Genomic DNA, 12,737 nt, shown 5'->3' with positions numbered 1-12,737 from the left:
AGGTATTTTCTGGAGAGTGAGAGATGGCAAAACCATAAAAATATGGTAGAATAGGTGGCTCCCTGTTTCGAGCTCTTTCAAAGTTCAATCCCCTTATATAAATCTACCTCTAAATGCTTGTGTAGACAAACTCATTGATGTTAGTTTTGTTTCCTGGAATAGAAAATTGATTTATGATTCTTTTGAATCTTTTGAAGTTGAGAAAATTTGTAGTATGCCATTGAGTAGATGGGGCGGCCCAGCTAAGAGCGGTATATTTTCTATAAAAACAACATACTACTTGGGAAAAGAGAAAGTGAGGCAAATAGGTGGTGAGTCAACTAAGAGGGATAAGCCTGCTGATGTATGGAGACATATTTGGGATTTTAAGATTCAAGGGGTGGTGAAGAATTTTCTATGGAAAGTTGTTCATGAACTTCTTCCTACTAAAGAAAATCTATACAAAAAGCATGTGTTTGACTCTTGATTGTGTCCCATTTGTGAAAGAGAGGTTGAGACAGTCATTCATGTACTATAGAAGTGCCTTGTTGCTGCAGATGTGTGGGCGTAAGATGAGAGCCCAGTGAAGAAGTGGAGCAGTGATATGAAGGATTTTACTGACTTGTGGTAGACCAAACAACAAAGACTAGAAAGGGAAGAGGTGGAATTAGTTGCATATCTTATGAGGAAGCTTTGGCTGAGGAGAAACTCTGATTTTTTAGAATAAATTTGATGCTCCAGGGAAAGTATTTAGAGCTGTTATCTAGATGAGAGGTGAGTTCATAGAGGCAAATCTTAGCTACTCTCAGTTGGTAACAAGTAGAAGCTCTTCAGGAAGGGAAGCTGCAAAATGAGTGAAACCAGGAGGAAGTGAAGTGAAGCTCAACTGGGATGTTGCGGTAGATGAAAAATAGAAAAAAAGTTGGGATAGGGGTCATTGCAAGGGATGAGCATGGGGAAGTTTTGGCATGCTTGTGTTGTGGAGTGGAGAACCTGGAAGGGGCATGCATAGATGAAGCGTGGGCTCTCAGAAGAGCTGTTGTGTTCTGTCTGGAATTGAGTTTGGAACGGGTAGTGCTGGAGGAAGATTCACAAGTTGTAGTGAAGGCTTTGTCCAGTGAAGAGGAGGTGTTGACAGATTATGGTGTGTTGATAGAGGATAAAAAAAAAAAAAACCTTCTAAATATGAGAAACTGGAGTGCAAAGTTTGTTTTTAGAGAGGTTAATAATGTTATCCATTTACTTGCAAAATTAGCTTTATTTTTTACGAAGGAAAGGGTCTAGATTGAAGATGGCCCGATACATATTTCTAACACTATACTTAGTGAAAAATATTGTATTGATTGATATTCAATGAAAATATACTTGTTTTGATTAAAAAAAAAAAAAGAAAAAGAAAAAAAGTAGTAGAGAGTTTGTACTTTGTATGGCATTCTTTATTTATCTTTTCGAAAATCTGTTCAGATGTTGGTTTCAGGAACAAAAGCCGATCACCTAATTAGGTAAGACATCTTAGAAACAAAATGAACTCATGCATTAATGTATAACTTTCAAACATACATACAACTATGCATGCATGTATAATGTATATATATATTATTATTATTATTATTTATGAGTAACATTAGAGCTGCCGTAGGAGTTTCCGTTAATGTATTTTATGTATTTTTTTTCTCTTCTCTTATATATGTTTAAAAAAAATAAAATTCACAATATTATTAAAAGGAAAAAGTTACTTTGCCTCCTCATTTTGACCGCTTAATTTAATGTTGGTCAAATTTTTTTTTTTTAATTTGGTGATTAAGAAAGTAATTTTCAGTGTGATAAAAGTGGAGCGATATAGTAGCCTCACTCTTATTAAAAAATATTTCTTTAATTACGAAATAAAAAACGAAAATGAAAATCCAGTTTCCCAGCGTAAAGACTAGGATTGTTCTATCGTGTATGTATATGAAATGAAAGACAGAATTTCTCAAAGAGCCCCACTACCACCGTTTTAATGGACAACGAATAATTTTCTAGACTTTCATCTGATGCATCGTCTCTGAAAAAGACACATGCATACAGCAAACGAAAGGTAGGCCACAAAAGTAGTCCATGCTCCCTTAAATGACCTAATACGGCTATACCCATGCCATGAGTTGGATGATTCTGCCTTGCTGTTTACAACCGGCCCTTTTTTTCTTTCAATCTGGGTTATATATGGTCGTTTGCTTTGCTCTTCTTCATATATATAGATATAGAAGCTTTACATGAGTCTTAGCTACCTGTTGATGATGACGACGACGACGAATATGGACAAATTTGTGATTGTGGATGAGAAATTCTGCTTCCCGGAAGAGACCCATCTCACTGCCCGCAAGACCTCCGTTTTCTTCCCCGGCGACGGCTTCGTCGTCTACGACCCACATGGCGAGCTTCTGCTCCGGCACGATTCCTACGGCCCCGATTCCAGACCCAAAGATGAGCTTGTTCTCATGGATCCCTCTGGTAAATGCCTCCTCACCCTTCTTCGAAAGGTACGCGAGATCAGTATTTGAATTTCACTTTCTTTTTTAAATTCTTACTTGAGCATCAACATCTCAAGATTTTAAAAAATTCACACAAATAATAATAAATTAAGTATATATCTATATATATTAAAAAAAGTTGCTATAGCTATTTAATTACTTTTAAGTTCTAACATCACAAAGATCTGGAATTCCACTTGGTAAATGTTATGAACATAAATTAATTTATTATAATGGTCCCAGTTATATTGTCACATCTGTTTAAGTCAATATTGACATAACAATAATGTGTCCACTTCAATTTTTAAAACAATTTCCCTGGAAGCCCCTATATTGTTTATATAGAAGATTTTATTCTCGGGTCGGTACGTAAAGTACATAAAATAAAATGCTTACATAATATAATTTAATTTAAAAGATAAATTTTAAAATTTGAATCTTATCTTTTAAATGATTGTGGACGGTGTGCACTACGCACCAAGCTAGAGAATAAAATAAGAGTAACATTACACTTATCGAAAAAATATCCGGAAAGTGTGTCCTGATAAATGCATTTAATTTTTTTATTTTTCTTTTATTTTATTTTTCATGTATTTTTTTAATCATCATAAAAATTTTAAAAAAGTAAAAAATTTACAACATCATTAAAAAATACTTCTTTAATTACTAAGTAAAAAAAAAAATTACTTCAAGACACACTTTCGGAACACTTTTTCGGTGGATTTAACATTTCTGATAGAATAACTCTCTTTTTCTCTCTCTATATATATATGTTGCATACTGAGTATATTTACATATAATGGAGATTGGACATGCCTCATAAGAGATTAGAGTAATATCATGCTATAAAATTACAAATCACTGGCCTTCCTTAGTTGGTCTCTCGTCATTAAAAGAATTAACATAAGAATTATGGTGTGATATAAAATGTCACTTGTCAATTTATGATTGGTTGTTGACACACGGCATCCTCAACTTCTCATAGAAGCCGAGTCTTCACCAAAGGTGGGAAGGGTACATAGGAGAGAAAGCAGAGCATCAAGATCCAATTTTTAGAGTTTCCAGGTCATCCATAATCGGACGGTCAAGATTGGTGGTAGAGGTTCATCAGGGTGATGCTAATAAGGAGTACCAAATTGAAGGCTGTTTTCCACATCGATGCTGTACAATTTACAAGTTTTATGCTGATCAGAACACGTCAAGGGAACCTGTGGCTGAGATCAAGAGAAAAGTAGACCCTCAACTGGTGTGATGCTTGGGAAGGATGTTTTCTTGTTGTGTCTCAAGCCTGGGGTTGATAGTGCTTTTGCAATGGGATTGGTGCTTATCCTTGATCAAATGTTTGGTGATGATGCTGATGATGATGATGTGGAGCATATGGGACCTACCTTTGAGGATTCATCATCCTAAGATTTTATTTTTTTAATGTAAAATTTGGTCCAGCTTGGCAGTGTTTCTTTACTTTGAGAGTGTCTTTTTTTGATGATTTATTTTTCTTATGAAGACATGAAGCATTAGACATGGTATAATATCAGTTTTATCTTCATATTAAACCAAACGGTTAATAACTAACTTTGTCCATGGATTTAGCTTAAAACTCTTTTTAAAATTACATATAAAGTGGAAGGAGATTATAAAAAATTTTAAATTCATTTCATATTGAGAAGGGCTACAATCACAAATAAATTTTACAAAAGTAAATTTACAAACTGATATGATTTCATATGATACGTTAAATTTATTTTATAATAAAAATAACTTTATAATCTAATATAACAAGTGGTACGAATTCCACCGAACAAGTGGTACAAATTCCGATGACTCCGACAAAGTCGGAGTCAGAGTCGGAGCGGAAGTCGGACGGAGTCGGAATTTTCGGAATTTTGCACACCCCTGTTGTAAAGTGTTGTCACAAGGGCAAGCGGGTATTATGAGTTGGGCTGGATATGTTTAGGTGAAATAGTGGGCTAAGTCAAAGTGTTGGGTGAGGTGAGGGGGTCGAGGACAGAGAGTTGGGTGTATGATGATGGGCCGTGTGCGTTTCGTTTAAGAGTTGGGGTTTTTAATTGAATATTAAATAAAAGAGCTTTGGCACTGTACATTATATTTACTTATATTTATTTTAATTTTATTATTTTTAAATTAATAGAATTTTTGTATTCATATATCAAAGAAGAAAAAAAAAAAAAAAAAAAAATTGGTGTGCAATGCGTGAAAATGGTTAATAAAATTTTTCTTTTATTATTAAAAAGCAGGGGGTAGAGCTCGACGGGAGGAACTAAGGAAGAGAACAGAAGAAAGGTTGGTAGGTTCATGGGTGATTAGGTCAGGCACCTCGAGGCGAGGGGTTTCCAAAGTGTCAAAGTGCTAGGATGGGTGGCTGCGGGGGGAAAATGGGGCTCGAGATGACGGCGTGAGAGGGTGCTCAGTGCGGCGGCGGCCTCGGCGGCTTTGGGATTTGGGTAGGTGAGAAAAGATGTAACATCGGACTATGGTAAAGTGCACCACTGTCCTGCCTCCCAAAACTATTCCCTTCCAACTTTGCAAATGGAAGTTCGAAACGAGCGCAGAAGCACTGGTACCCTGGCAATCCCGTCGTAGAGCCCTACCTCCTTCCCGCCGATAAGTCGCAAATATCTTTCTCTGTCTTTGTCGCGCTCTCTCTTTACCATATCGATGTGTTCAGACTAAGTTTTGCTGCTGTTGAAAATGCCAAGGCCTGGCTCTAGACCTTATGAATGCGTTAGGAGGGCTTGGCACAGCGACAGACACCAACCCATGAGAGGTTCTGTTATACAACAGATTTTCAGGTTCTGGGTCTTCTCTATTTTGATTATTCTCGCGTTCTCTGATGTTCAGTATGTTCATTTAATCAAGTGCCTACCATATGTTTTGATTAGGGTTGCCAATGAGTCTCACAGTGCTGCAACTAAAAAGAACAGAGAATGGCAAGAGAAGCTTCCTATTGTGGTTCTGAAAGCAGAAGAAATCATGTACTCCAAAGCAAACTCTGAGGTCTCTCTTCTTCATTTTGCTTATACATAATATTCTTTTCCTGTGCGCGCGATTGAAGATCTAGTTTTTGTGCTTTGTATTGACGTTGCGTAATGTCATTGCGTAGGCTGAGTATATGAATCTTGACACACTATGGGACAGAGTTAATGATGCCATTAACGCAATCATTCGGAGAGACGAGAACACCGAAACCGGCGAGCTTTTGCCGCCATGTATAGAAGGTACTGATTCATTGTCCTATATCATTTTATTCTGGAAACCAAGTTTGTAATGATGCTTCTGGGTTTTTCTCTGCGGGAAAGTATATACGATTGAGATAAATTTCTACAATGAGTAGTAGTTTAAAATGGAATAAATTTGAGTTTGTAATTTGTATTTCCTCTTCTTGTTCTCCCTCCATGTGTTCTTCAGCTGCCCTTAACCTGGGTTGCACTCCCGTGAGGGCTTCAAGAAGCCAACGGCTCAGTAATCCTAGGAGTTACCTTACCCCGAGAGCACCAGAACCTGCCTCTGCACCTGCTAGAATTTTGGATAAAACCAGTTGTGAGCAACGTCCATTTTTGCCATTTCACCCCAGAAATCAGTTACACTTTGCGAAAGCTACTACTGCGAGTCCTACTCATCAGGTCCCAGAATCTGACTACCATATCGACCGAAACACTAACCTCACCGTCCCTTCCAATTACCCTCTCTTGGCAGAAAACATTTCTTCTGGCCAGAACCCGTTGATAACAATGGAAAGGAACACCCCACTGAACTTGGGTACAATGTATCCATTGTATTATGGAACACACAATCAAACTAGAGAGTCCCAATTAGGCTCCCGGATCCCAGAAGGGCCACATTCTAAGACTATATACATTGGGAAACCCATTATTGCGACAACTGGAAAGTCTGCTGAAGAGGGTATATTGCAGAACCCTTTCTCCTGTACGAACACTGAAATTGCTTCGAATAGATTCTTGCAAGTGGATGTCCTGGACACCCAGGAGAAGCCAAATGAGAGGCAATGTGACTTGTCTTTGAGTTTGGGTCCATTTTCACAGTCATCTGTAGGCATTGAAAAGAGATCAGCATGTGAAGTGGAAGATGCTGGTTCAACCAGTTCTCAAGAGGGGGCAAGGTTTAGTGATTTGTCTCCCAAGACGAAAAAGGAGTTCAATTTTTTCCCAAGGAAGGCTGCTTTTTACCCTTTTGACTCCAGTTCGAGAGAGTGGAATACAGAGGGTGAAGGTCAGATTAGGGAGGCAACAATGAGGAAGCGCAAGGCTCCCTCTACAAGGATGAGGATAGGTGATTTTACTGGAAATTAGAGCTTGCATCCTACCGGCTTACTGGTCATACTAAATGGCAAGGAGGTTTGTAGACAATCCTTCACTTTTGTATTGTATATATGCTTTGAAATCCTTGATGCCCTGAAACATTTTGTTAATTCCATTTTCTGACCTCTGAATCTCTGTAGCTCTCATTGTGAAATTTTAGGGGTTGGAAGTTGCAATGGTTTTAAATGAGAATTTGAAAGAAAATCTTGGTTGAGGGCTCACATCCTACAACATCTTGCAGATGTTATTCTAACTAATTTAGTGTCTAACTTGCAAGTTTTGTTCAATACATTGGATTAAGTAGTTTATTTGTAGATGAATTAAGACACTGATTTGACTGAAACGGAAAAATAACATTGTGGAGAGAAGATATGAAAAAGGACAGGGATATTAACTAAAATTAAGACACTGAACTTAAATGGGTCCAGTATGCATATAATGTCAGATTCCAACTTATGTACCTACTCTTGAAATGTATGACTCCAACTTAGGTTGTAACCTAAATAAGAAGCATTTTTAAGGGAATGCAGGGGAGGTTTTAAGTGTTTTAGGCAAATTTTTTTTTTGAACATTAGGCTTTAGAGAATCCAATGCTAGTGTTCTCAAATTAGATAATGTTTTATTTTAAATTATTTGGAAAGCTTATGTGGTTGCGCATCATTTGTGATTGGAGATGGTTGAGGGGTTCTTTTTGCTACATTATTTGCCAATATAATGATTCTGTCAAAAGGATTTCCTTGTGCACTGTAGGAGAGAGCTTTAGTTAAAAGATATCATCTAGTAGCTTTGGATAAGAACATTTGTACCTTGTGGATTTGCTGCATGTGTCAGATCTGGCGGTTCTGTAGAAGAGTCAGTTTTCTCCTTTTTTGATAAGTAAGAAAGATTTTATTGAAACAAGTAATAGGCATATAAGTACACAGGAAATATAGGAAAGCCAAAAGCCAGAACCTAATTACAAGTTAGGAACTAGAAAAAGATAATAGAAAATTATGAGCACCAGTCCCATTTAATACATTAGCCAAAGCCCAAAGAAATACTAGGTGAATAAAGAAACACTTGTTCCTTTTTTTTTTTTTTTTTTTATATTTTTCCTTTTTGCCTCTCCCATAGTCTTTCTTCAGGGTGATTAGAGTAGAGAAATCTTGTCAAATGTTTGAGTATGCAAAAGTGGTCTGGGGCTTCTTTTCCCACTTGACATGGGGATTGTGCGAACAAAATGTCGAGAAGAAATAGGAAAGAGTTATCAATCCGTAATCAACCCTGCTGCAGAGTGCCTGATGGTAAGTACGATTTTGACAAAGAATGATTTTATAGCTCACCTTTCTATCCATCAGCTGTTCGGCTTTGATTTTAGGCCCGGTTTGGATTCATAACTCATCTCAGTACTATTCACTATTATTCATCAACTTTAACTCACAAATCTCATTACTATTTACAACCCATCTCACTACTATTCACAACTCATCTTCGAATCTTCAAATTGCCTAGAAATTTTTGTGGTTGGTTATTTGTTGGATGGATGACGGAAGATTCCTTGCTCAAACCAGCCTTCTAGTAATGCCTCTCTGGCTCCCTGTTTCTAAGGTGAAAGAATTGAAAATGCTCTTCCTGTAAGTGTGGTTGATTTTAGATTTAGAGACTTAAATTTTCAAAAATAGAGAAAGGAATAAGAAAATCTAGTTGGAACTGTTACACTTGTAACTTTGGGGTTGTTTCCTTAGTGGGAGGTGGGAGATTTTTTTCCCTTTAATTTTCCAGTCATTTAAGCATAAAACTAGAGGTGTATTTCTAGTCAAGAAAGACCATTGGTTTTAACATCTCCTCTCGCCGCCCCCCCCCCCCCCCCCCCCCCCCCCCCCGAACCCATTATTTTATATACACTTATAAATACATCAGAGTTTAGTCATAAGTCAGTCGTCTATTTATTAATTAATGCATGTGTGTATCTAAACCCCTTTTCTAAGTTTGTTAACAATGAAATCGTCCGCATCTGAGTTGTGACGAAACCAAATGGTATTGCTTTGTAAGTTTTATCTTTCTAAAATAGGGTGAATGGTTTACAGGGTAGGATTCAATCCAATGAAATCCCTCTCTGGGAAAGAAAGGTTGGTAATACTTTAATAGTATCATATTTGGATAATGATAGGCTTATTATTCTCCTACCACCATTCTACTACTAGTGTATTAGAATTTTTTTTTATTATTTTTTAAGTATTTTTTTAACATCCTTAATTATTAAAAAAAAATGAAAAAATATTTAACTTCACTAATAATCACTTTTTTAACCATTAAGTAAAAAAAAATAAAAAATAAAAAAATAAAAGAAATTTAAAAAAATAAAATGAGTAGTAAATGGGTGCTAAGAAGCAATAAGCCTATCATTATTCATCATATTTTAAGCCCACCACATATATATATATATATATATATATATATATATATATATATATATATATTGGACACCCCTAAGATACAGCTTATGCTGGTTCCTTCAAACCTCAAAGGGTATAAGATTTAAGTAATGCTAGATATAATTTTAGATAATGTAAGTTTTGCGCACTATTTTTAAAAAATAGTAGGATATATTATTAAAAAATTATTATTATTATTATTTTTTTATGTGGGTTGTATATTTATCTTTTTTTTTTAAAAAAAATTAGTGCGTAGAATTTGCACATCTTAGTTAGGATTGATTGCAAATATAATATCTCATGAGATTGATCTTGTATCTGTGAAACCCTAGGCAACATTAAGGCTTGTTTGGAAAGTGAGATGATATGAAAATTCTGTGAATACTTCTTGTGTACCTGGGCTTTGCCCATTTCTATGAATATATTACCTTTGATTACCGATAAAAAAAAAAAATGTGAATAGTAATGAAATAATTTGAATTAAAATGTTTTATTTGGTTTTGAAAAATGAGAAAAAAAGTTGATTAGGAATATTATAAAGTTAAAATATTATTAGAATATAATTTTTTGATATTATTTTTATTCTGAAATTTGAAAAAGTAGTATTATGTTTTATGTTTTGTTTGAAAGTTTGAAAAAATTGTAATGATTAAATGAAAAAATTGAAGATTTGAAATTGAAAAGTATTTGTATTTGAGTGATTTTTGAAGAGAAGTTATTAAATATTTTTAAATAAGATAAGATTATTTCACTTTCCAAACAATCTCTAAAGTAGTGAGATTCAATGGGACCAAAAAGAAAAATTTCAATTCATGGAATTGAAAGGAGCAATGCTCTATAAGCAAGAGTTCAAGCTCTACTGCACATTAGCAGTAGTTTCAAGACGACTTTTGCTCCACTCATTTATCTAACCCATCTCTCAAGTTCTACTTTTTCTTTTTAACGCAATGGTCAAAAGTCCCGCTTTTATATTCAATGGTCCCCCCGGAGACAGACTTCGTAAAGTCTGGAAATTCAACATTTATAGCTTGGTGTAGTGAGCTGTGGGTCCATCTACTCGGCCACCCACTCTCCATTATTTGAAGGAAAGTAGCTCCACGATGAAACATTAATGGCCATTAACTCCTCCATTTCAGTGGGTCGCTAGCTAGAAAATGTCTACCGATTTAGTAAATCTTTTTAAATATTTTTAAAAAAATAAAAATATTACAAATTTATTAAAAAAATACTTTCTTAATTATAAAATAAATAAATAAATTATTCGTTACAAATTTTCTGTACATATTTTATGTGAAAGTAGTGTTTTCCTAAAAGCCTAGCTTACTAATTAAATAACTGAGCAATGGTGACTAAATTGACAGCAAACACTATGAAAAAAAAAAAAGATTTATTAAGATAAAGTATTTTTTTTAATGTAAATTTTATTTTTTTAAAAGAATTTATACTGAACTTGTACATACTAAATTTATAAATATCATTTATCTAAACAATTTAGCAAACTTAACTGAGATGATTTTATTGATATATTTAAAATATTATACTCATGTAAGCATGCATTAGTCACTACATATAATAATAATAATAATACAGGATGAAGCACCATAACAAGTAGACGTTAAAAGCAAAGAAACAAACGGAAGGAAAAGATCGATGAGGATCATGATGTTACACATGCAATATATAATGCATGGTGCCGGGGACAATGGTTTATATAGTGATCAGGAAAGAGATGATGGCTATGGTGGAGAGAAGTGCAGGTAAGAGAGCAGCAGTGGGCATGGAGGCTGAGGAGCCAGAGGTTGAGTTGGTTGCTGCCACGGAGGTCACAGCCAGCTTCTGGCCACTTGTACAGTGACTCCCGACAGTGCAGATGAAGTAGCGAGCGGTGGTATTAGTAAGGTTAACACTCACAGGACTGGTACTCGAAGGCACGCCGTTCGTCCCTGTGCAGTCGTCGTATTCAGTCTTGGTCACTTCCAACACATTGTGCGTCGAAGTCCATTTGAATTCTACTCAATCACAAAAAGGGAAACCAAATCAAAATCAAAATTAGTACTCCCCTGTAATCTTTCGAGTACTGCCGCATCTATAAAATAATTTTACAAATTAACATGATTTTATCTAATTTATTAAATTTATTTTACAATAAAAATAATTTTACAACATAACGTTAAATCACTTTAATTTATAAAATTATTTTTATGTAATTTCTTTGCCACTAGACTATTTTCCTAATCTTTTAAGTATATAATCCAACAGGTTAATTATATATATATATATATATATATTATATGTTTGTGAAAGTAGTGATTGTACGTACCCAAGATGTCGCCGACGGAGAATTTCTGAGAGTTAGCCCAGGTGGTGTAAAAGGAGGTGGAGGACGGTACGGCCCAGCCCTCAGTACTGTCTCCAACCTGGTGTGTTACAGCAGTTGCAGCATCTATGAAAGCCACTATCAAGACCAAGTACCTAATCATGATGATGATCAAACCCATATTATAAATGCTGCAGGCTATCTGGCCGGCTTCTTAATAAATTTACTGTGTTTCTCAGGTCGTCCCTGCCCTTAATTTGGTGTTTGATTTGTGTGTATGTGGGTTGAACTCAGTCAGGGGTTGGATGATATGAAGAAGAAAGAAGAGAAGAGAAGCTATGGAAAGTACTTAAAAGAGAGGGGTACACAAAAGAGAGAGAGAGAGAGAGATTTTATAGGCGGTCAAGGTCGGAGGACGACGACAAGGTTGCTGGCTGAGTGATTGGATTTTAGCCACTCGTCTCCATGAGACTCTCCTATGTATCGCTAGCTTTAAGACTTTATCCAAAAGGTGCATGGCTGTGGTGACATCGCTACTAGCTTTCAAGTTTGAATTGTCAAACCACTACAGCGTACGTAGCGTTTAGCTACACGAATGAGTTTATCCTATAAAATGAAATTCTCCATTAATTGAATTCACGAGAGCTCATTTTTAGGAGATGAACTTTCTTGAATTTAAACACATATTTCAATTTATTTATATTAATTCCAACACATCTCAATAAAATTTATAAAATATTATTATTTATAAATTAATTCAGATCATCTAAAATTACTCTAACATTCAAACGAATTCGAAATCAAAATTAAAATGGCCCAACACCATACATGCTTGCTTTGCCAGGATTCGTCCAGGTTTTTTTTTTGAATAATTTGATAATTTAAGGCCTCGGATGGTGAGATGAAATAATTTTATATGAAAGTTAAAAATTAAGTAAAATATTATTAAAATATTATTTTTTAATATTATTTATTTTGATATTTAAAAAAATTGAATTGTTTATTATATATTGTGTGAAAATTTAATAAAATTATAATAATGAGATGAGATAAAACCGTTTCTATATCCAAATAGGCCTAAAAGATAATTTTCTCTACTCTTTTATATTTTTAAAATATTGGTTTTAAAAATTTTGTTGATTAATTACTTGAAAACTACTAATTTTAGTTTTAAAAGAGT

At 35.0% G+C, this 12,737-nt stretch overlaps 2 protein-coding genes and 1 pseudogene across 2 annotated transcripts; 2 read left to right on the top strand and 1 right to left on the bottom strand.

The window, feature by feature from the left end:
* Nucleotides 1–2,043: 2,043 nt before the first annotated feature.
* Nucleotides 2,044–4,023, top strand: LOC121251384 (annotated as a pseudogene).
* A 710-nt stretch (nt 4,024–4,733) lies between these two features.
* On the top strand, nt 4,734–7,047 carry LOC121252886. Its single transcript, XM_041152717.1, has 4 exons — nt 4,734–5,299; nt 5,390–5,504; nt 5,611–5,725; nt 5,916–7,047. Exons 1-4 carry the CDS (start codon nt 5,199–5,201, stop codon nt 6,815–6,817), a joined length of 1,233 nt encoding a protein of 410 aa, XP_041008651.1. The 5' UTR covers nt 4,734–5,198; the 3' UTR covers nt 6,818–7,047.
* A 3,689-nt stretch (nt 7,048–10,736) lies between these two features.
* Nucleotides 10,737–11,925, bottom strand: LOC121253262 (umecyanin-like). The gene is made up of 3 exons (XM_041153259.1): nt 11,872–11,925; nt 11,561–11,813; nt 10,737–11,249 (listed from the first exon to the last, which is right to left on the bottom strand). Exons 2-3 carry the CDS (start codon nt 11,736–11,738, stop codon nt 10,948–10,950), a joined length of 480 nt encoding a protein of 159 aa, XP_041009193.1. The 5' UTR covers nt 11,739–11,813; nt 11,872–11,925; the 3' UTR covers nt 10,737–10,947.
* Between the last annotated feature and the right edge of the window lie 812 nt (nt 11,926–12,737).

This window comes from Juglans microcarpa x Juglans regia, chromosome 2S (assembly GCF_004785595.1).
Source record: "Juglans microcarpa x Juglans regia isolate MS1-56 chromosome 2S, Jm3101_v1.0, whole genome shotgun sequence".
NCBI classification, from domain to species: Eukaryota; Viridiplantae; Streptophyta; class Magnoliopsida; order Fagales; family Juglandaceae; genus Juglans; species Juglans microcarpa x Juglans regia.
Note: the sequence above shows the minus strand (reverse complement) of the source record. Positions and strands in the feature narration are given on the sequence as shown.

Bases quoted from the DNA above. Each gene is read 5' to 3' on its own strand.
- LOC121252886 (XM_041152717.1), top strand. From the start codon at position 5,199: ATGCCAAGGCCTGGCTCTAGACCTTATGAATGCGTTAGGAGGGCTTGG. The intron at 5,505-5,610 runs GTCTCTCTTCTT...GTCATTGCGTAG, and splicing joins ACTCCAAAGCAAACTCTGAG to GCTGAGTATATGAATCTTGA. The intron at 5,726-5,915 runs GTACTGATTCAT...TGTGTTCTTCAG, and splicing joins TTTGCCGCCATGTATAGAAG to CTGCCCTTAACCTGGGTTGC.
- LOC121253262 (XM_041153259.1), bottom strand. From the start codon at position 11,738: ATGGGTTTGATCATCATCATGATTAGGTACTTGGTCTTGATAGTGGCT. The intron at 11,250-11,560 runs GTACGTACAATC...GTGATTGAGTAG, and splicing joins CTCCGTCGGCGACATCTTGG to AATTCAAATGGACTTCGACG.